General features: G+C 35.0%; 1 protein-coding gene across 1 annotated transcript in view; it reads right to left on the bottom strand.

Annotated features, from left to right (window-relative positions):
• The window catches only part of LOC130743309 (callose synthase 2-like), a 37,020-nt gene extending 18,384 nt beyond the window's left edge, over positions 1-18,636 (bottom strand). The window contains exons 1-30 of the mRNA XM_057595502.1: positions 18,486-18,636; positions 18,103-18,225; positions 17,798-18,006; positions 16,747-16,847; positions 16,384-16,502; positions 16,128-16,221; positions 15,907-16,014; positions 14,252-14,368; positions 14,079-14,171; positions 13,892-13,983; positions 12,983-13,109; positions 11,489-11,626; positions 11,318-11,394; positions 11,137-11,236; positions 10,343-10,465; positions 10,128-10,245; positions 6,911-7,245; positions 4,947-4,999; positions 4,794-4,854; positions 4,263-4,344; positions 4,133-4,182; positions 3,960-4,046; positions 3,705-3,842; positions 3,075-3,169; positions 1,316-1,400; positions 1,063-1,223; positions 847-970; positions 667-764; positions 458-587; positions 202-353 (exon numbers count right to left, since the gene is read on the bottom strand). Of these exons, the coding sequence (XP_057451485.1) occupies positions 202-353; positions 458-587; positions 667-764; positions 847-970; positions 1,063-1,223; positions 1,316-1,400; positions 3,075-3,169; positions 3,705-3,842; positions 3,960-4,046; positions 4,133-4,182; positions 4,263-4,344; positions 4,794-4,854; positions 4,947-4,999; positions 6,911-7,245; positions 10,128-10,245; positions 10,343-10,465; positions 11,137-11,236; positions 11,318-11,394; positions 11,489-11,626; positions 12,983-13,109; positions 13,892-13,983; positions 14,079-14,171; positions 14,252-14,368; positions 15,907-16,014; positions 16,128-16,221; positions 16,384-16,502; positions 16,747-16,847; positions 17,798-17,984 (3,245 nt within the window). The 5' untranslated portion in view covers positions 17,985-18,006; positions 18,103-18,225; positions 18,486-18,636. The remainder of the gene's footprint in view (positions 1-201; positions 354-457; positions 588-666; positions 765-846; positions 971-1,062; positions 1,224-1,315; positions 1,401-3,074; positions 3,170-3,704; positions 3,843-3,959; positions 4,047-4,132; positions 4,183-4,262; positions 4,345-4,793; positions 4,855-4,946; positions 5,000-6,910; positions 7,246-10,127; positions 10,246-10,342; positions 10,466-11,136; positions 11,237-11,317; positions 11,395-11,488; positions 11,627-12,982; positions 13,110-13,891; positions 13,984-14,078; positions 14,172-14,251; positions 14,369-15,906; positions 16,015-16,127; positions 16,222-16,383; positions 16,503-16,746; positions 16,848-17,797; positions 18,007-18,102; positions 18,226-18,485) is intronic.
• Between the last annotated feature and the right edge of the window lie 2,164 nt (positions 18,637-20,800).

Genomic DNA, 20,800 nt, shown 5'->3' on the forward strand with positions numbered 1-20,800 from the left:
TTTTTCATATCAATAATATTACCAAATATTTCAACTTTTTGTCTATACAAGGTCTAATTTATCATAAAATATTGTTACTAATGATTATTGGGTAGGGCCACATGTTAGAGGATATATTGAGAAGAGTGTGGCTTCCTAGCATTTCTCATCACAAAGTGACGCTTGAATATGTGAAGCCAGTTAAAGATGAATCGAGCTTACGAGAAGGACAGCATATTGCGAACTTTTGGAGGAGGTGGCATATCCATAAATAAAGAATTGGAGAAGAAAGATATACGCCTCCTAGCATCCAAGTTGGATGGTACATCCATAGCAGACTCCTTGACAGTTAACAGTAAATGAAGCCTTTTTATCTGTGAAGAACAAAAGAGCAATGAAGTGAATAAATTATAACATATGTAAGAAACAAGTAATATAATTACAGAGACATCACAACACGTATTAGTGTAAAACTTACTTTCTCTGACCAAGCCTCAGTATCTGTTGTGACAGGAAACTGAAGTCTACCAAAAATCTGATCATGTTGATCAAGTGGTGTCATCCTTTCATCTTTTCCATAAGATCCACCATGGCTTGAATCTAGCAAACTAAAATTGAATGATGATGAGTCCAAAATGATCACAGCTAATCAGATGCTTAGGGATGAAGAAATCCCAAAGGACTTACCCCTCAACATCTCCTTCCATTATATCTCTGGTCACAATCTCTAGCATGTCAAGCAAGAGAATGACAATTTGATCCTTGACCTCCTTTTTGTTATCCATCTGAGAAGATAAAGCCAATTTTGTTTAAAGTTCACATTTCACCGAGAAGAAAAATGTAACACTTAAGTCTACAAAAAATTACCAAACATTCAATCAGTTTAACAAAACGGTCATATAGATTAGGGAGAGCACTCAGATTCAATTCAGTAAGCAGATCTTCTTTTTCTATATGCTCATCAACTCGTTGAAAAATGTTCTGTATAACCCTGCATTAATAAAACCATAACGTAACAATGTCAGTATATGAACCTATGTGGACCTCCTCTTTTGATGTATATTTCAGTCAACACGAACTTACGTGTTCTCACGTTCTCCTAGAACCAAGAAGTTAATAATATTTCTGAAAGAAGCATAGCATTCAAGAATAGCAGATTTCATGTACTTGTCCCTTGACAACCTTTTTTCCAGTTCCTGTCCTTTTCCAAGGCTGTCTTTGGCCATAGACACTGCTATTGGGATCTGTGCAACAGATGCATTAAAACTGAATTTAAGCAGAATATTTGATTATTCAAAGTCAAAAATACAGAACAGTTAAACACAAAAAGATGAACCTTGCTGGCAAGTAAGAAAGGAGGCCACTGGATGAGGTTCAAGGAACGGTCAGCCCAATATGGTACAAGCATGAGGTCCATTTCCCTAAATATTTTTTATAGTCAGACTTAAAAAGATCTTACTGGAAACATACAGATCTCAGTATTGTAAGTATTCAAGGTTCACCATGGACAAATATTAGAAATTGGGATGCCTATACTCAACCACAAAAGCTAGCTCAAGAGTTGAGGTTTGCACAACCCTTATAAACACTTGATTGGCCTTATCTCTAGCCAATGTGGGACTTCTAACACACCCCCTCACGTCCAGGATTGAACAGACTGGAACGTGGGAACAACAACGGGTGGCCCAAATATGGGAGGTCTCCACACAACAAATGGATCTAGAATAGGCTCTGATACCATATTAGAAATTAGGAGGCCTATACTCAACCACAAAAGCTAGCTCAATTGATTTGTCTAAGGCTGAACCATCAACTGATTTGTCTTCCACCATCACTGTCCTCCTAGTTTCTTCACCACGAACTATAAAGAACACCTCTGAGAGAGAAGGGAGTTGCTCTTTACCCAAAACTTGGACCCGAATCGGATCAAATTCAGAGTTAAGCCCAGAGAGAAACTTAAAGATTCGTGCTTTTTCAATAAATTTATTCAATGTTGTGGAGTCAGCATCACACTTCATCTTCAGATTTTGATACTGATCTAATTCAATCCATAGACCATTCAAGGTCCCATAGTAATCTGTCACGGAGAGAGTTCCTTGCTTAGAATTGAAAACTTTATTTTCCAATTCATAACAAGCTGAGAGATCTTGTTTCTTAGAATATGCCTGTGCCAGATTATTCCAAATCTCCTTAGCAGTAGGGAAAAACATATAATTCCGGCTAATTTCCGGAATCATGGAGTACCAAAACCAGGTCATAATAAGAGAATTCTCTTCACGCCATGTGTCATATTGTGGATCAGTTTCAGCAGGGGCTTTTTCTTCAATATAACTGATTTTCTTGCGACTTATGAGAGTGTGACGGATGAGCTCAGACCATTGGAGGTAGTTGCGCCCATCCAAGCGAAAGGAACCTTGTAATACCGGGAGATCTTTGTGGGTCAAAGGTGGAAGAGAGACTTTCACTCCAGAAGTGAGTTTCTCCTTAGGTATGGGAATCTCGTCTCCAGACATACTGAGAGATGTTACTGTAGAAGGGAAACAAGAGGAAAAATAACAGAAACAGAGAAGATTGCACTCTCCTTGAATGGAAGAACCAAAGGCTTCTCAAGAAAAAACACCAACAAAGTGAGGAAACGACCCTCAGAACAAGACCAAAAGGCACGGGGAACCCTCTCTGTGCAATCGGAGTAACGAACAGAGGATGGCAGGCCGGTGATGAAGAACACAGGCCTCCAAACGGTATAAGCCAACAGTGGCAAAACAGGAAACGTTACCAGATAAAAGGGCCGTAATAAGACGCCTAGGGTTTTTTTCGCAGAAGCAGAACTCCCAAGATCGGGAGCTCTGATACCAACTTGAAAGTAGGAGAAATTGTATTATTACTTCTTAATCAGAATACAAAGGGTAATTACATTATATAGAAGAAGACTAATCCTAAATAAGGAAATAACTAATTATGTACACAATCTCCTAATAAGAGAATAAATCTCCTAATACTGAATATAATCTTCTAATAATAATTCTTATATTAATTCCTTATTTACAACAACAAAGAATTAGGAGATGTTAAGAAATGTCAAGTCATAGTACTACCTGTTATCAATTAGGTCCTCCTCCCTCAAACTAGTAATTATTTTGTTCCATAACTGCGCAAACCTTGCAGCTTCCTTCTCTTTATTAGAAGAGACCTGAAACAACGGTTCTCAAAAAATCAAGTATATAATTATTAGAGTATTTCATTAAGTCTCTTTGGGGTCATATGGTGACATATATTTAACAAGTTTGATGCATATGACATGTATGCATCAACTTGAAAGGTGGGGGGAGGGTTGATATGATTTATCTAATATCCCATGAAAATAGAAATAGTATTATTCTTTCATTAAAAGATTATATATCCCTAAACTTAAGGATTAGGGCATTTGAGTTCTATTTAAATTCTGACTTGCATATTATTACAAACTTGAGTCCTAAAAGGGTTTCTCTCGAGGAATCCAATCAATTCACGACTATCCTACCATTGTTTCACTCCGAACTTCTATAATGGAGATATTTAATAAGGCAGTCCTACAAAATGTTCTCCAAACATCCTAAACAGCTTGCTTGTTTGGCAGCAGTGCTCAGATTGATATTTTAATCATCCAAGCATGCAGGTTGATGATGGCTGATGGGATGACAGTTATAATAATACTTGATTCTGATTATAGAGAGAAGTTTCAAAACCTGATCAAATTTACGAGAGAAAGTGGCCTTTAGTCCCTTTCTCTTTTTCTCCTTGCTCTGATCCATGGGAATTAAGCAAGCATTAAAAGCACCAGGAATCGAATCAAAGCGAGACCTTAATAAATCCAATGTTCGAATCTGAAATTAGAACAAAAAATATGACCATGTATTACAATTTAAAAGATCAATAGATCAGCAGCCAATACAAAAATAAACCTATATGCCTTTCCTCTGGCAAACACACAGTGGACAAACCTCTCCCAGACGACGGAATGCACCATATATGCCTCCTACAATTGTAGAGAAAATAGCATACCAAATCTGTGTATCCATAAAGTACACCTGTAAAGGGAAACTTTGATTATTAAAACAAGTAGAACATAGCTTCAAAACAATTGGCAAGACATGTCACAGACAGATAGACTTACAAGTATGATAGGAGCCCATATAGAAATCACTACCCCGATATTTTTTTTGGCTGCACATTGTAGAAGATGATATTAAAAAACTCTCATTATATGAATTAAATTCATTTTCATTAATTTTCATAATTGTTACCACGCGGGAAGAATTCATGCCACCGGTAAACTGATATATGAGTTTGCATGATGGCTTTTGTTGGACCCACAAGAGGCTTAATCTGCAGTGTAAATGAATCATATGTCTTTAACAAATACATGAGTACAAGATTACATATAGAAGCTCTGCATCTTTGTCAATGTAGAAGTACAGTTTTAAACTTATTACTCCATATACCATTTAGAGGCTCACAGAACAAGGATTAAAATTTGTTCCTGATTCATATGCATATACCAATAAGTTCATGGAACATAATTGGAAAAAAGAAGGGTGTGAAGAGGAAGAACAAGAAAATATGACTGGAAAGGAAATATGAAAGGATAAGAAATGTATTTTCCAAAATTCAGTCAATAAGCCTCCTCCAAGCAGGACTATTGAAAACCATCTGCTACCTCGTACATCAATGTTCAAGTTCCGCTACCCATTAGTTAGCACTTAGCATTCGACAGACACATACATTATAATCATCTAAGTGCCAAAAAATGATAAATTTGCTGATCAAATCCTTACCTCCAAGAAGTAACTGAATGCTAATTTAGATAGAATTAGTAAAACCCAGTAAGAAGTGTACCTAGAAAATTAAGACAGTTACAGTTTAATCAGTCAGAGCTGACCAGTGCATATGATCATAAATGATTGAGGAAATTAACTTCATTGTCTTACATCAACAGTGAAATTGGGCCCTCTTGCATTCCTCTACCAACAAAGAGCCGAGGCTACAAATTTTTTAAGCAAGAAATAATAAAAAGAAATAAATGAGATGATAAAAAAATTAAAGGAACAAAAGTACTAAATCTAAGCTCTTTCTCATAAACCAATACATTCTTATCAACTTGAAGGAAAACTGAAAAGGATAAATAATACTTCTTAGAAGTACTTCCTAACGATGATGCTATTGGTTAATAAGAAAGAAATCATATCATTATACTTAAAAGTAAAAAATTTCTCATCTCATACTATTCAATGATACAAATATATGCATGCTGTCTAGAAAAAGGAATCTCCAAAACGTAGGAATTGAGAGTGATCAAAGTTGTGAATATACTCAACAACTACTACTAAGACTTTTACCATTAATTGGTGTCAGCTACATGGATCACATGACACCATAATGGCCTATAATAGTATAATGTGTTAAGAACAAAGACAAACCAATTATCTCCAAACATCTTTGAAATGTTTGCCTCATAGTTTTCCTTGGTCTCTCTCTACCTTAAACTATCTTACTATTATCCATCTATTTAATCTGGCCAACCTTCCTTACCAGTACTTCGTCTAGTTTTCTCCACACATGCCAAAACGACCTACAATAGGACTCGACCATCTTTCTAAGCATAGGAGCTAACCCAACTCTCTATCTAATGATTGTATTTATAATCCTATCTTTCCTTGTGTAACCCCTCATCTATCTTAACATTCTCATCTCTATTCTTTCTTGCTGCCCCTTTACCGCCCAAATTTAGTCTCATACAACATCCTATGTTTTAGGGCTGTATGCTAAAATTTTACTTTAGCTTGAGAGGCACTTTTTCTATTGCAAATCACTTTAAAGCACTCCTCCATTTCAAAATATTGCTTGAATCCTATGGTTGACGTCTCCCTTTATCTCCCCATTATTTTGTATGATAGATCCAAAGTGCCTAAAATATGAAACTTGTGATATTATGTGTTCTTCAAGTATATGCCCCCTCCCCCTTGTTTTCTCACATTAGTTGTGTCCCCTTCATACATATTCTTGATTGCTGAATCTAAGTATTCCGAACTCATTTCTTCTTTAGAGGCTTTCAGTGAACCTCTCTAGGTACTCTATCGTATGTGACAACCATCTGCAGTACCTTTTGATTTCTTAAATATCTCTTCAGCAATTTTAGTAGAAAGTATATAACTAACATAGTTGACCTCCCTGGAATAAAACAAAATTAAATTTATATAATGTGGGTCTCTTTTCTTAAATTTTGCTTAACCACTCCATTCCAAAGCTTTATAATATGACTCAAGAGTTTAATCCTTCTATATTTACATAGTTTTCTATATCCTTTTAATCTTAAAGAAGGGGATTAAGGTATTTCTTCGCTATTCCTTTCGCTTTTTTATTTTTTGATAAGCATTCCTTTCGCATATACTTTGACCTCGTAATCTTGTTGATCAACTTTGTGAGTCATTGTATGTTTTCTCTCTTAATTCCTCCAATACCTCAACAGGTATGTTTATATGTGAAAAATAAAACATATCTGTCATGAACCGATTATCCCAAAAGCTTATGCTGTTGGGTAAATGAGAAATGAATGACTTTATATTATATTTCTAACACGGCCCCTCAGGCAAGATCCCACTTGGGCATGCACCGTGGATAATGCTCAGGCCTACCTACCATGTGCTGAAATTCAACTTTTTATTAGAACAATTGGGGGAAACGATGATCAAACTCTAGACCACTCAGTCATAGAGGTTCTAATACCATGTCATGAACCAAAAGCTAAAGTTGTTGGGTAATTGATACATGAATTATTTTGTATTATTTTTCTAACAATATCAATGGCTAACAGGAAATAAAAAACAAAAGGGATCAAATACAATCAACAATTATAATATACACAAACATAAATACACAAATCTAACATGTATACCTGGGACCACCACATCATGAATTTCACAATGCCACTGTTGGACCTCTCAAGATACCGTCGCATGAATGGGAACACAAATAACAATCCAGAGAGAATATTTGGAGATAAATAGATGATGACAGCCAAAATGAACATAGAAGGAGAACGAGTGCCGTTGCCAAACCAATTCTTTATGGTTTGTCCAAAACCAGATGGATTTTTCAAACTAAAAGCATAAGTGACTGGTAAAACTATGACCCATGCTGCAGCTGAAATGGCTTTAAATATATATCGCAGCTTCACATGAAATGACATGACTTTTCTTGCTTTCCAATTCAGGACTATGTCAAGAATGGCTGGAAAAGTATAAAAGACATAATAAATAATCAAGTTACAACTTCATAAAGTAAAACAAAGTAAAACACAATTGTATTGACCATTGAACATCCTGGGTAAAAAAGATGGGATTTTTTTATAAGGTACAAGTATTCTAGACTCACAAAAATAAATAATTGGTAACTTTTTGAATAAGATGCTATAGTTTTGGTAAAGTAAACATCAACTAAGGAAAATAAGAAGCTCCAAAATCTTGTCAATAAGTGTTCATTTGATCGTGTTAGAGTATATATCAGTCAATTGTATGCTTAGTATCAATTGTATGCTTAGCAACTGAAACTAGTAAAAGAAGTTGAAGTTCTGTTAGAGTTGTCAGATCTAAAGCTGCTAGTGCAGCAAGCCTTCACAGGCTATATATATAGTTGACTTATCAGTTATCACTGATTGAAGAATACAAATGTCAGTTCAGATTCAAGCCCTTCCCAACACTCTATTCTCTTAGATTCTTAATAGATCTTATGGGATCTTGCTTCTAAACCTCTAGTGATTTTCTCAATTCTGTTTAAATGCAAATCTCTGTCTAGTTGGTAAAAATTTTAATTGCACCAAAGGATATTGTTCCTCACTCCCCCAATCAATTACTTCTTTATTATCCGGTGTATTCGCAAATATACTTACAATTGACATTTATATTATCAAGCGTACAATTGAATTGGATCAGAATTGATAGAAACAACAGGGATTTTATTGAACAAATCGACCAGTCCTAGGAATGGAACCCATTTCAGGTAAAATGTGGCAGTTTCCACATAATAGGAAAAAAAATTCCTTAATAGAAGTATTGAAATCCTGTATTTCCCCCGTACAAATTCTCACACCACCTCCTTTAATTAGTTCTTATTGATTTTACTTAATATGTATTAAATTTTCGCCCCCTAACTGATTTTTTGGGCCCAATCCCTAATTTAGAAGTTGAAAGAGACAAGAAATAAGATGAAGATGAGAAATACAAAGAATCTAAGGACCAAGGGATGTTAACCTGAAAGAAACAAGAAAACGAATTACTTGGGAGCACAATAGGGGCAATGAAAGTTAGGGATTGATGCTTCTCAAACCACTAGAGCAAGTCTGGATTGCGTAAGTAGCTGAAGGTGTTGTAGAGTTTGATATGGTTCAGCCAACTTAGACAAAGTAGGTGGATACTAGTTTATGCAATGTTGGTAGTCCAAGGAGGATAGCCATGCGAGGTTTGCCGGGCTTGCGAGATTGAACGCGATTGCCACTGTGAGTTGCCAAGTAATGGAATCCACTAGTAGGAGGAACGTCAATGCCAAATGGATGGTAGGTACCTGGAGCAAAGTTGACTGCGCAGTGCTCAAACAACGAAGAATGGATGAACCCAAAATCTCATATAGGTAATTGGTTTTTTCTACAGGTAAGCCATGCAAGGCCTGGGTAGCGGTCTCAGTAAAGGGTAAAATTTCATTGAAGTCATGTAAGAACCTGTGAAGCTTTCCCAAATGGGCACACTTAAAGCCATCGAATTAACAGGTTGCAATGACGCTTATGAGGTTTTGACAGATCCCACAAAGGTGCTGGGTGTAATTGGTCGGAAGCCTTGTTCTACTCCCAAACGGACTCACAAGAGATATTAGGCACAAAAGATCTGCTTCCAAAAAGGATGAACAGTGGATTTAATGAAACTACAGAGTTGGCCATTGACCGTACTCCACCTAGAGCGACTTGGTGGCAACCATAGAGTAAGCCTTCGTGGTGAGGTGGTCTGCATAGTTTTGTGCAGTAAGCAAAGTTTCATATTGAACACGTAAGTGTTGCAGTTCTTCACATCCAACTGGCGAGTAAAGAGTGCACACTGATTTAGTAGGTAAAAACCAGAGGCTCCACCTTTCAAGGTTAACAAGAGGTTCTAAAAGTAGAGAGATAAGAGAAAAGACTTCAAAAAATGGATGGAAGATAAAGAAGGTGCACCATTCATTCAGGAGTGTCAAAGAAGAGTGGATTCGTGAAGAAGGCTGGATGGACACTTAGTCTCAGCAAATAGTGGCACACACACTACCATGTGTGGCTACTGTTACTAGCGGTTGAAGCACCCATGCGGAAGAGGAAGAACACACGAAGCACCTCCATAGTCAAAGGACTTGAGAATTTGGGAGGTTGTGGGCCGGACAAAGATCAACAGGAAGGCAGGGGAATAGATGAAAAAGTTGCAGGAAAAGTTTTCTGGTGAGAGTGGTGGCTTAAAAACTGATTCAGATCATGATAGAGTGATGATTGACAGGGGAGACGGGAAACAGGATATGAAACATAATTTCAAAGAATAATATTCACAAGTGGTAAGCAAGGATTAAAACTGCCTCTGTTAGGTTCTTAGAATGTTAAATGAAGAGGAAAGCAAGATACATATGACGGAGCCCGTGTGTCCAAATTATACAATGGAAATGTATAATATAGACTGAAAATGATAAATACAAAGATTTGTAGTTACCTTATTTACTATAATTACATGACACTATACAACGTACACTTACCTAATTAACATCCTTTCTAACATGAATAGCAGCCAAGCATTGATATTAGAAACTTTTGAGTTTTCCTGTTATGAAATGATTTCCAGGGATCAGAGGATTCAAATTAAATAATCAACAGCATTCGGCCAGTTTGGTACTACAAAACTGAGTTATATAGTACTTACTCCCTGTTTTTATAGTGGTTTAGAAAGAACAAGGAAATGGAGTTAAGAGTCTCCAAAATCATGAAAACTGAAGAAAACTAAATATATATTGGGGAAGAGGGAAAATATCAATATCAATATTTTTCCCATTAGCAAACAAGGAAATACGATCACACAGCCAGATAGACAAGTGGTGGTTTTATGATCTACCTTGGGCAAGCTTCAATATTGCAGCAGTTATGAAGATGCTGAGAACTTTCTTAAAAACCTCGCCATCAAATATTGAGCTTAAATTGCCAGAGCCATTCCAAGCTATTATTATCATTGCCTTGATTGAAGAGCATGATCAGCACTTCTCATAAGATTAAATGGTTGCAGAATGAAGTGAATATAGGTTGGAATGAAAAATCAAATCTATAACTTACCTGTAAACTTAGTATATAAAAGTTCCACATTCTATCAAAACTTCTAAATATGTGCCAAAATGTGCGTATCTCAACAAAATTAACTTTTCCAGGCCACCGATCTTCATCATTAGCTCTGTTTTCCTATTTACCAAAGTCAAGAACAATTGCTAGGATAAGAACATTGAGAGAGATTGCTTCATTCATATAAGGCATCATTTGGATTGTTCAATAAGACATGTAATAAATGTGACACTGAGTAAATGAGCTGTGATCAGACCTTTTAATGAAAAGTAAAATATGTAAAACATTTCCAATAAATACAATTTCATATATATTCAGTTCAAGTCCTAAACACAAGTACCAAACTGAAACTATTAATGAAACTAAAATGTGCACATGAAAACCAAACATAGGAATTTGGGCCATAATTCAATTCCCAAGCTAGCTCAAGTGGTTTGGATTGTCCAAGTCTTTACAAGCTCATCTATGGTATCTCTTGTCAGTATGGGATCTCAACACCCGCACCCTCATGCCTAAGACTAGACATCTGGAGCATGAAGACACTTGAATCTGATGAAAATATTTCTCTGTATATTTCATGAATAGACTAGTACAATTTATAGATATAACAAAGAGATAAAAAAGAACTAAATCTATCTCGATCTTAATAGATACTAATCTGAAATAGGTAAACAAATCTTATCACTATCTCTATAAGATATTATCTTTATTTCTATCTGTTTTCGTTTATTTTTTTGTTCCACAATTTGTTACTTAAGAAGACAGCAAGTAAGCCATGAAATATATTATACCTCATCTTTGTCACCTGAACGTTGCTCATGAGGCAGAGGTACAGAAAAGAACCCGGAGTCCATACGCATAGGCCAACCTAGCCGGAAACAATCAACTGACCTACAATTTAAGATTGACAATAACTTCAACGATAGAATTGTTATAAAGGAAAAAAGATCAGATCAAGAAGAAACAAAATACCAAAAATATTCATTCAAATCATCATAGTTTCTCCACTGAGAGTGCTTTGCTTTTCCTGATTTACTCCTCTTAGCTTCCTACATACCAAAAAATACAATAGAACACATAAAACCTTTCAAATGTATAAAGTAAACTCAAGCAATTATCAGCTCATAAAAACCAGAAACGCACCTTTGCTATTGTATCATATATTGGTTTTACTACTTTCATCAGAAAAGCCTCAGTTTCACCACCATAGGCAGGCTTTACAGGTTCACCCGTCAATGGACTGACATTCCCAGCTAACATCCCATACAACTCAAATGCCATCTAGGTAGATCAACGATAAAACAATTCTTAGGTTCTGGAAGCAACTACTTTCACATTCAAATCAAATAACATCAGAAAAGTAGGATTTTACACCGGACAATAAACACTACATTAAAAGTTGGAACTAATGATCCATGTATTTATGACACCTATTATATATAACATTATCCAACTTGTATTTCAAACAGGCAAATTCACTCATACGTTCTTCCCCTTTCTCAACATGTTCAACGTTTTATTAAAACTAGGAGAAAAGGATGCAAGACGATGTTTTGAAACTCAAAAACACTACATTACAAAGACTCCACGGGACAAATGCAAATAGATGGAAAGATGGACTTTAACATAAAAATTGGAGGAGAACCAAGAAGTTTGCGTTCAAGCCAAATTTGAGCAGGAGATTTTGAGTTCGAATGGTGGTAGGAACTTTGCATCTTCTGACAAAGATAACCTTCGCAACCCTTTGCCAAGCGATAAACAACTTTCCGTGTTCCTTACCATTTCCAATTATTCTCCCCATGGAAGGATCCAAAGGACAATATGGGAAGGAAAGAAAGTTACTGCACAATTTAACTCTTTTGTAAGTATAGGAAAGGAAATGAGGTTATTTGAAAGTTTAGGAATATACATCATATTCTTTAAGTGAAGGAAAGGTTGAATCTGAAGATTTCCACATCCAGTAATAGATGTATAAGCGTCATGGGCTACAACTACAGTATTCTTGGGTTTATAAGAAAAAAGATGTTAAGACTAAAAGTCATGTCATGTCATTAATAGGAACAGATCACCCAAGAGTCCCTCAGAGCAGTTCTAGAAGCAGTTAAGAATTGCAAATTAAAGTTCACTTCATACTAGTCATGGACAGAGAACTAATGTCAAAAGGCTTACTGAGAGAGTCTGTATGGGTCTTCATGTTGGCTACTAACGTGTTAATAAATTCAAGGGTTGGTCCCAACCACAGAAAGTAAGATAAAATAGCAACACAGGAACAATAATGGTGCCAAAAAAAGAGGTCCACTAGGGCTTCATAGTGCCCAGAGATGGAGAGGAAAACAGCAACATGGGAACAGTAATAATAACACCAAATGAAAGAGAGGTTCACCGGGCAATTGGGATCAACAAAATGTATATATATTAATCCTTACTGCGACTTTTCTATAGTAGAACAACAACTCAGTCCTAATAAAAAGAAGTTGTACAAATAAGAGTGATGAATAATAATAACTCTTAAGTCTCACCATGTCCCAATAAGAGAAAAGAGGGAAATATAGCTGTACAAATAAAAGAAAAAAAGAACTGTACAAATAAAGGATATTGAGTAATACTACAACATATTCCATTTTAAAAAAAACTTACATGATGGTAGATATAACAGAGGCATTCTGGCATAAATCTCAAATTTGCAGCTTCTCCCCATATAAGAAGATATAAGCCCATGTACAATAGTTTGCGTTGTTGCATTTCCTGCTGAATAGTAGGCAACCTAACAATTTAAAAAAAATTACTTTAAATAGTATATTACAAAATCCTAATGTAGCACTTATTATTAGTATGTAGATCTTGCGCTTATAAAAAAAAAAAGTATATGGATCTTGCATGTCGTAAGAGTATACTCATGTAAGCATAGTATCCCAGTCCTAGCTATAGAGCCAATGCAGTTAGAGTTAGTTCAGACCTCTTAGATCTGATAGAGTCAGTTCGAGTGGCAATTACTCTTGTAACTGAAACCACAGCTATATGCATCATTGTACGAATAATATTCCAGGATCATGAAATACAAACAAACTTTCTGTTATGGATGAGTACATCAAGGAATTGAAATCATGAAGAAAAAAAAATACAATCTGCTTGACCTCAAAAGTAAGCTAATTTAAGTGACAAAAAACAGAATAAATGTGAGACTGTACATAAAGCTAGAGTCAAGCTAATCTCAGTTTCACTGGCTTATATAGGTAAAATTTTACAATTATAACAAATGCAAATTTAAAATACTAGCATGCATCCAGAACTTAATGCAAATTTTGCATATACACATGTATACAACCTGACTACAAGATACAGAATTAAGCTTGCACTCATATCGGCCACTCAGCTCATTTAGGCATTTAGCTGAGCCAAGATTAGTTTGGCTCAAATGCGGGTTGACTTCTAGCCACATCTCACCAAGGTACATATAAGACCATAATTTTCAACTTGATACTTAATAAACCATCATTTGATTTGAAGTAATAAGAAATTAAGAATATAAAGAGATAAAAGTCTCACCAAAGGCTACTTTTGCGACCCAAATACTTGCACCACTTTTTGTAGTTTCTAAAGAGTTTCTTCATCACTTCATTTAAAGCACGATCATCCAACTAAATAGCGAAAATGCAGGATGTAAGAAACAAGAAATTCAGTCTGTCTAAATCAGAAAATAAAGGTCCAAGCTATGCATTGGATAAACACAAACCTTGGGTTGCTGATCAAGTTTCGGAACTTGTCGTATATGTACATTTGCAAGCAAAAGAATCAAGTGCTCCCTTTGATTTTCCACGTTGCCCTTCTGCAGATGAGTACGAGGAAGACAATCTTAGAGTGACGTACAAAAACCAACTTATGGTCACATATCAATTCAGTTGTTACCTGGAAACCAAACATCAGCTGAAGCCAATCTAGAATGTCTTCATTTACTTTGTTACCATGATCCTTTGGCCAAGGCAAACCCCTGGTTGTACGGAGTGCAGAGGCAGCAGATTGAATCTGTAAAAGAATAAATGAATACAAGAAATTTAGTCAACACTCTGAAAGCCATTCTAACAAAAGTTATTCATCAGCCAAGTGGTACAGATAAGTTGGTGCTGGATTTGTAAAATGAGTGAACTTTTAACCATGCATTACTTTATATTAGATATAGTTATAGGGTGTTGAACAAAAAAATGTAGTTGTAGTTCACAATATTTCTAACTTCTTTCTGTCTTATTTTCGCAATGAAATTTGGACTCGTTAGGGAGAAGCCAATGATCTCCAGGAGTAAAAGTGCTTGTTGAAAATATAATTTTAAACCATTCAACTGTCCACTCAACAGCTTAATCTTTTGGGATAGCTGGTTCATGACACGGTATCAAAGCCTCTATGACCAAGTGTTCTAAAGTTCGATCCTTGTTTCCCCTGACATTTTATAAAAAGTTAAATTTCAGCACAAGGATGGCGGTCCGGTGCACTGACCATGCTTCACCCAATGGGCTCTTGCATGAGGGGCGTGTCAGAGTTATACTTATAATATAAAACATTCATGTGTCTTCATCCAACAACTTAAACTTTTAGGATCAGTGGTTCGCGACAGTACTCAAGAACTTTTGTGATAAATTCAGCATAAAAGTTTCTTCATCAAAAACGTTAATATACATACACAAATAACTGCCCTAAACTTTCCATCCTAAGAAATAGCAGTTGCAGAATTATTCAACTAAAATAAAATGTATAACTATTATCTTCAATTCTTTTCTTTACATATATACACCTTAAGAAAAATATAAGAGATCGGACTACACCTAACTACCCCAAAAGCTAGCTCAGAGGTAGGGATTACCCTCCCATTTAAAAGGACTTATTTAGTCATATCTCTGGTTACAGAATTACATAATTACAGCTCTACAATAATGATAGAATTACAGAATTACAGCTGTAAATAAATGCAGGATGCTGGCAGAATTAACACACACACCCCTCACGCCTACTGCTGGACATCTGGAGCGTGTTTGCAGAACTGAATATCTGCGCGTGACCCATTTATGGGTGACTCAATAAGTAGATTTATTATAGGCTCTGATACTAAGTTGAAAGGAGACTAAATGTAATTTTATATCACAAACTACTATAGGTGGTTACATTATACGGACTAAGGCGCTCCTAATTAAGGAAATTATTGCAAAGAATAAAAACAATACGAATCTCCTAATTACAATTCAACAAATCACATGAAAAAGGAAAGAAAAAAAATATCTCATAATATTATCACGATATTACAACAAAAAATAATTACTTTAGCAACCAACTCTGAGTGATCAGAACCATAACAGTGAGCAATACAAGAAATACATAACCTCCTAAAACACTTGATGTTTTTAGAAACTCAGTTTCGGCTTCAGTAATTCTAGAGCATTTTTAATTAGTCTTTTTCTGCTTTCCTTTGCTTAAAAAGGAGTTTCCTAGTTCTACTTCATGGTGCTACTTGGAACCTGAAAAATTAAACATTAACTTAAATGAAAGGGATCAAGACATAGTAAAAGAGAACCAACCTCAGGATATCTCATAATAGCCTCTTTCCCACTCTCAGGATCGAGGGGCAAAATATTATAAGGGGCATATAATTGCTTTTTTTCCTCAACCTTGGTATGAGCTTCAATCTACAATAGAATATCAAAACAGAACATAATAATCAAAATAACAGTAAAGAAGGAAGAGTATATATAATTATAATCTTCATTCAGTGTCTGAAGAAGCATGACAGTAATTTTACCTCTGCAGTTAAGTCAACAGCCTCTGTTTGATTGACTGCCTTCAAAACCTCAAATAAAACAGCAGCAGTTTGATATGCTTTTGTGAGCTGGGCACTGGGGAACATATGAAGTTAATTGTCAGAATTTTTTCATTTTTTTTATAAAAGGAAGAAGTTATATTAACAAAAATTAAGAGAATTCAAAGATAAATGTGAAATATAAGAGCGCTATAATCAAGTCAACCAAAGTACAGATTGGCTTCGAGTGTAAACTCACCGATCCTTATCAGCAGCACTGCTTAGCGCTTCAATATACTTTTGGTAGTAGTGCCGATAAAAACTCTGCATTTCACGAGCATCACTCTTTGCTCTTCCCTCCAATGTTGTGTCATTTTCCTGAAAATAATGGAAAAGGACATCAATGTCTTAAAACTTTCCAAAGAGAGACTTTCCAGTGCTTGCTACAATAACATGGAAAGCATTTGTTCTTTGGTCTTTGCTGGTTCATTAATATATTCAAATTAGAGACCAGTGAGGAAGCCTTTTCAATGCTCTTAATTGACTAACTTTCAGTCAAGGATGGGAATGATCCAAGTGAAAGAAATAACTGCAGAAATTCCTAACAAACAACAATGTTTACCCTTTCTAGACGTTGAAGAAGAGCAGTTTTGAATTGACGTACACCACGCCCACTAGATGTTGGATCTAGTCTGTGAGCTTTTTCAAAGGCATAAAACCGACCTAGTGATAGAAAAGAAAGGTGCATTAGACATAATATACACATCAAAGGTCAGAAAGCATTTCATTGCCGTTTCATAATTCATACTGTGAGACTAATTTAATTTTTAAATAGGATAAAAAGAAAAGGAGTAACTAAGTAACATATCAAAAAGAATGAATTGCAACAAGGTGGTTTCGGATAGAAATGAAGTTAACATACAAAGATTTCGTAGAATCGAAAATTTATGGGGTCTATAAAGAGCAGTTAACTGAAGATTTAGCCAATTAAAGGAACAATGATGCTCACATAGCAAATAGGAATAAATTCATGTGTGAGTTTTAAAGAACCAGAAACTACCAATCATTAACATTTATAAAAGGAATAAATTTATTAGCGAATTAAGAAAAGCATAATGCACTCATAACTATTGAGCACCTATAGGAAAAAAATTAAGCATTCATGCAAAGATTGGTTTACGACAACATTCCAAAAACTTCCCACCTAGTAAGACCATTTTTCAATGACATAAATGTGCAAGACCATTTTTCAATACAACTCCTCAGCAATATTTCCAAAAAGACCAGAAATCTAGAAAGTCATTTGATCAATGAGAGCTTAAAACCACATGTTTTGCTTTCTCAATGATTAATAGCAACGCCTTGTCATCTCTTCTAAAAGCATAAGCTTCTAAACAATATCGGAATTTTTTAGCTTCTGTGCATCCTAAAGGAACAAAAATATATCCAACAGTACAACAACAACAACAACAACAACAACAACAACAAAGTCTTATCCCACTCAGTGAGGTCGGCTATATGGATCACACTACGCCATTGAGCTCAATCAAAAACCAGATTAGAAGGGATATTATTGATAATGAACAAGAATATATCCAACTGTGATTTGACCAAAAATGATAAAAACTTGTCAAAAAACATACACCTTTTATACACACACAATAGTTACTTACATAGATAAGCAACTCTTTTATTGCTAGCTTCAACTTCATTAGCAACACGGAGAATGGGAGCTATCTCAACTAGTGAGGAAGGCACCACTTCACTGTCCAAGACCGGGTCTGATCCTAAATGCCCAGCAGTCTGTGTCCGCAGTATCTGCCTCCGCGGCGGCTGATCAGACCCCCTTCTATAAGACATCTTGCCACCTCTATTTATCAATCTATATCAAATTGAAGCATCAAAAAGCAAATAAATTCAGAAAAAAAGAAAAAAGATAACAACCATAGGAAAAATTAAAGCAAATCTGAAAACTGACCTTCCACAACTTTTGTTATATCAATCTATTTCCATTACCATGAACCAAAAGAAACAGAAATCAAACTTGGTTATGCAGCTCAATCAGAAAGCTATGGCCAATGGATGAAACTCTGTTCCAAATCTGAAAGAAAAACCAATCAAGCAATAAAATTTCTTCAGTTTCCCTCAACCTGAGACCAACCCATCATGCAAAAAAGTAAAAAGATTCAATTTTTACATGAATCAAGTGATGGGCATCTAAGCATATGAAAGATCAAGTTTACCACTCAATTATTAATAATAGGTTAAAAAAAAAGGGGAAAAGATAAAGCTCAGTGAAGGATAAAAAATTGAAACAAGATAGAAAGAGAAACGAAGTACAAATCGAAGAAAGAAACTCACATGGGTGTTAGAAAGTGTGAGAGACAGAGAGAGAGTGAAATGGAAGAGCAATAGCTGATGGATGGTGAGTGTTGTGTTGCAAAGCAGTGAAGAGAGAGAGCAGTGTAAGTAAACTGAGATGCGTTGTTTCAAGTCAATGCCCTTTTAGCGGGTAAAGTTGCACCAATTAGAGAAGGCCACGTCATGAACATGAGGTTCTGTGTGGTTTCTAGTCAGTAAAGAAACATTTTAGAAAAAGAAAGAGAACTGTGGATATAAAGGGTAGAGAAAGTAGGAGAAAGGATACTTTGATTCTTATCTCAATTTTTTTGGATTTAAAAAGGAAAAAAAAAAATTCAGTTGCGATCGCCGGGTGTTTAGTTTAAGTGATACATTCTTGATTCTCTTTAAATAATGTATCGGGTCGAGTCTCGTTGATGGGAAAAAACTTCTGCTAAACAATTATCACCATGATAATGTGGATGTTTTTTACTCAAACACGTTTGACTCAGAATAATACATGTAAGCAAAACTAATCGGTTGGAACTTCGACGTACTGAATTGCATATTAAGGAAGCTCATTTTCAAGATAATTGTGATAAAAAGGAAGCGAAAGAAGGAGAATGGGTTATTTGGTTCTTTTCTCATTATTTTGAATCAAAAAAAAATAAAATTGAGTTGTTAAGAAGTGGTTGGTTCAAGTAGTATCCTGATTTCCTTTAAACAATATCTCTAGTCGAGTTTTGTGGATAGAAAAAACTTTTTATCGAAAGAATTAGTTTTATGATGTAGATGTTTGTGGCTCAAACAAAATTACTTCATGTGAATGATAGTTATAATAATAATAAAAATAGTTGCAACTTGCGAGGTATTGAATTGCATATTAAGGAAGGTCTTTTTCAAGTTTATCATGTTACGATTTTATGAAGACGACAAGATTGATGGTGGTTGTAGTTGTTCATTGAGAAATATTTACCCACTTGATCACTTTCCTATTGAAAGCATAGATTATTTATCAGAATCATTGTCAAATTTTCTGAATTTAATCTTATTTAGGACGGTGATCACTGATCATAGCATAGCCGTCAAGATTGCGTCGGATTTATGTCCTTTTTGGTTGGCTCTCTTATCTTCTACAAATATGCAACAAGGATTCTATTTTTTTGTTTTCTTTGTTTTTCATTTTTTTTTTCAGCAGCAGCAGCTTTTCTTAGTATATTTGTCCTCCCTTCTAAACTTTATTGTATTTTAGCTTTTTAGGTTAGTATTTACAAAATTATTTTTCAGTTATAAGAAATTTATATTAATTGATTCTAATTAATAATGAACTCAAATGCTTATAAAAAAAAGTAAGTGACTTAATATTAAATTATTTGGAAAAATAAACTTTCCATAAAATTTAGATCAAAATTTTTATTTAAAGGTAAAGACTTCATTTAAGAAAAAAAATGATACAAAATGGAGGGTGAATGAAACTTTTTCCCAACATACTTGCTCCTTTTAAATATAAGTGGTCATGGAATAACATACTTGCATCAGAAGTTAAATCATGACAATCTGCATATCGGATATGTTAAATGGTAAAGAAAGAAGACAAAGATATTATTATAAACTTTGATGTAATGTTTGTCTGGTGACCGAAGAATGTTGGTGTAGTAAATTAATAGGTTTAATTCATTTCAAAAAAAAAGGTTTAATTGCATTCGATCTTTTATGTATTGTAATTATGTAATTTGACTCTCTAATATTTAAAAGATTTATTTTTGAATTTTAATTTGTAAAAATTTAGTCCATTCGTCAGAGTTTTATGTGATTGTTAACAGAAATTGTTGGCTACATTACACATAAGTGTCATGTTAATATTTTTTAATAAAATATATGTTACTCAAATTAATTTTTTTTAATTTTTTTATTTTTTTTTTTAAAAAAAACTCACCTGAATCACACTTGATATCTTCTCTTCCCCTTCATCTCCGTTACCTAAACATAATCCCTAGCAGCTTTACCTCCTCCACCACCATCTTCCGGTGTTGAAGACTTCACTTCCACCACCCACTCTGAACCCGACACCGCCACCAACAAAAATCAGTTTATATCCAAGTCGAGCCCAAAATTAACCCAAAGGCCAAGATTGATAATATTATGGGCTGTGTATAAATTTGTGTTGGCCACATGCAAGGTCATTTGTAGTCGTTCTATAATGCTTATAATATAGGGTTTGCTCCCAACGTTGCTGTGCTAGGGTTACAACCGTTTTTGGGTATTCTTCTCCCCCTTGGGGGGTCCTTTTCCTCCATTAGGGAGGCCTTGTTTTCTTCAGTTCTTAGTTTGTTTCC

Source organism: Lotus japonicus, chromosome 3 (genome assembly GCF_012489685.1).
Source record: "Lotus japonicus ecotype B-129 chromosome 3, LjGifu_v1.2".
NCBI classification, from domain to species: domain Eukaryota; kingdom Viridiplantae; phylum Streptophyta; class Magnoliopsida; order Fabales; family Fabaceae; genus Lotus; species Lotus japonicus.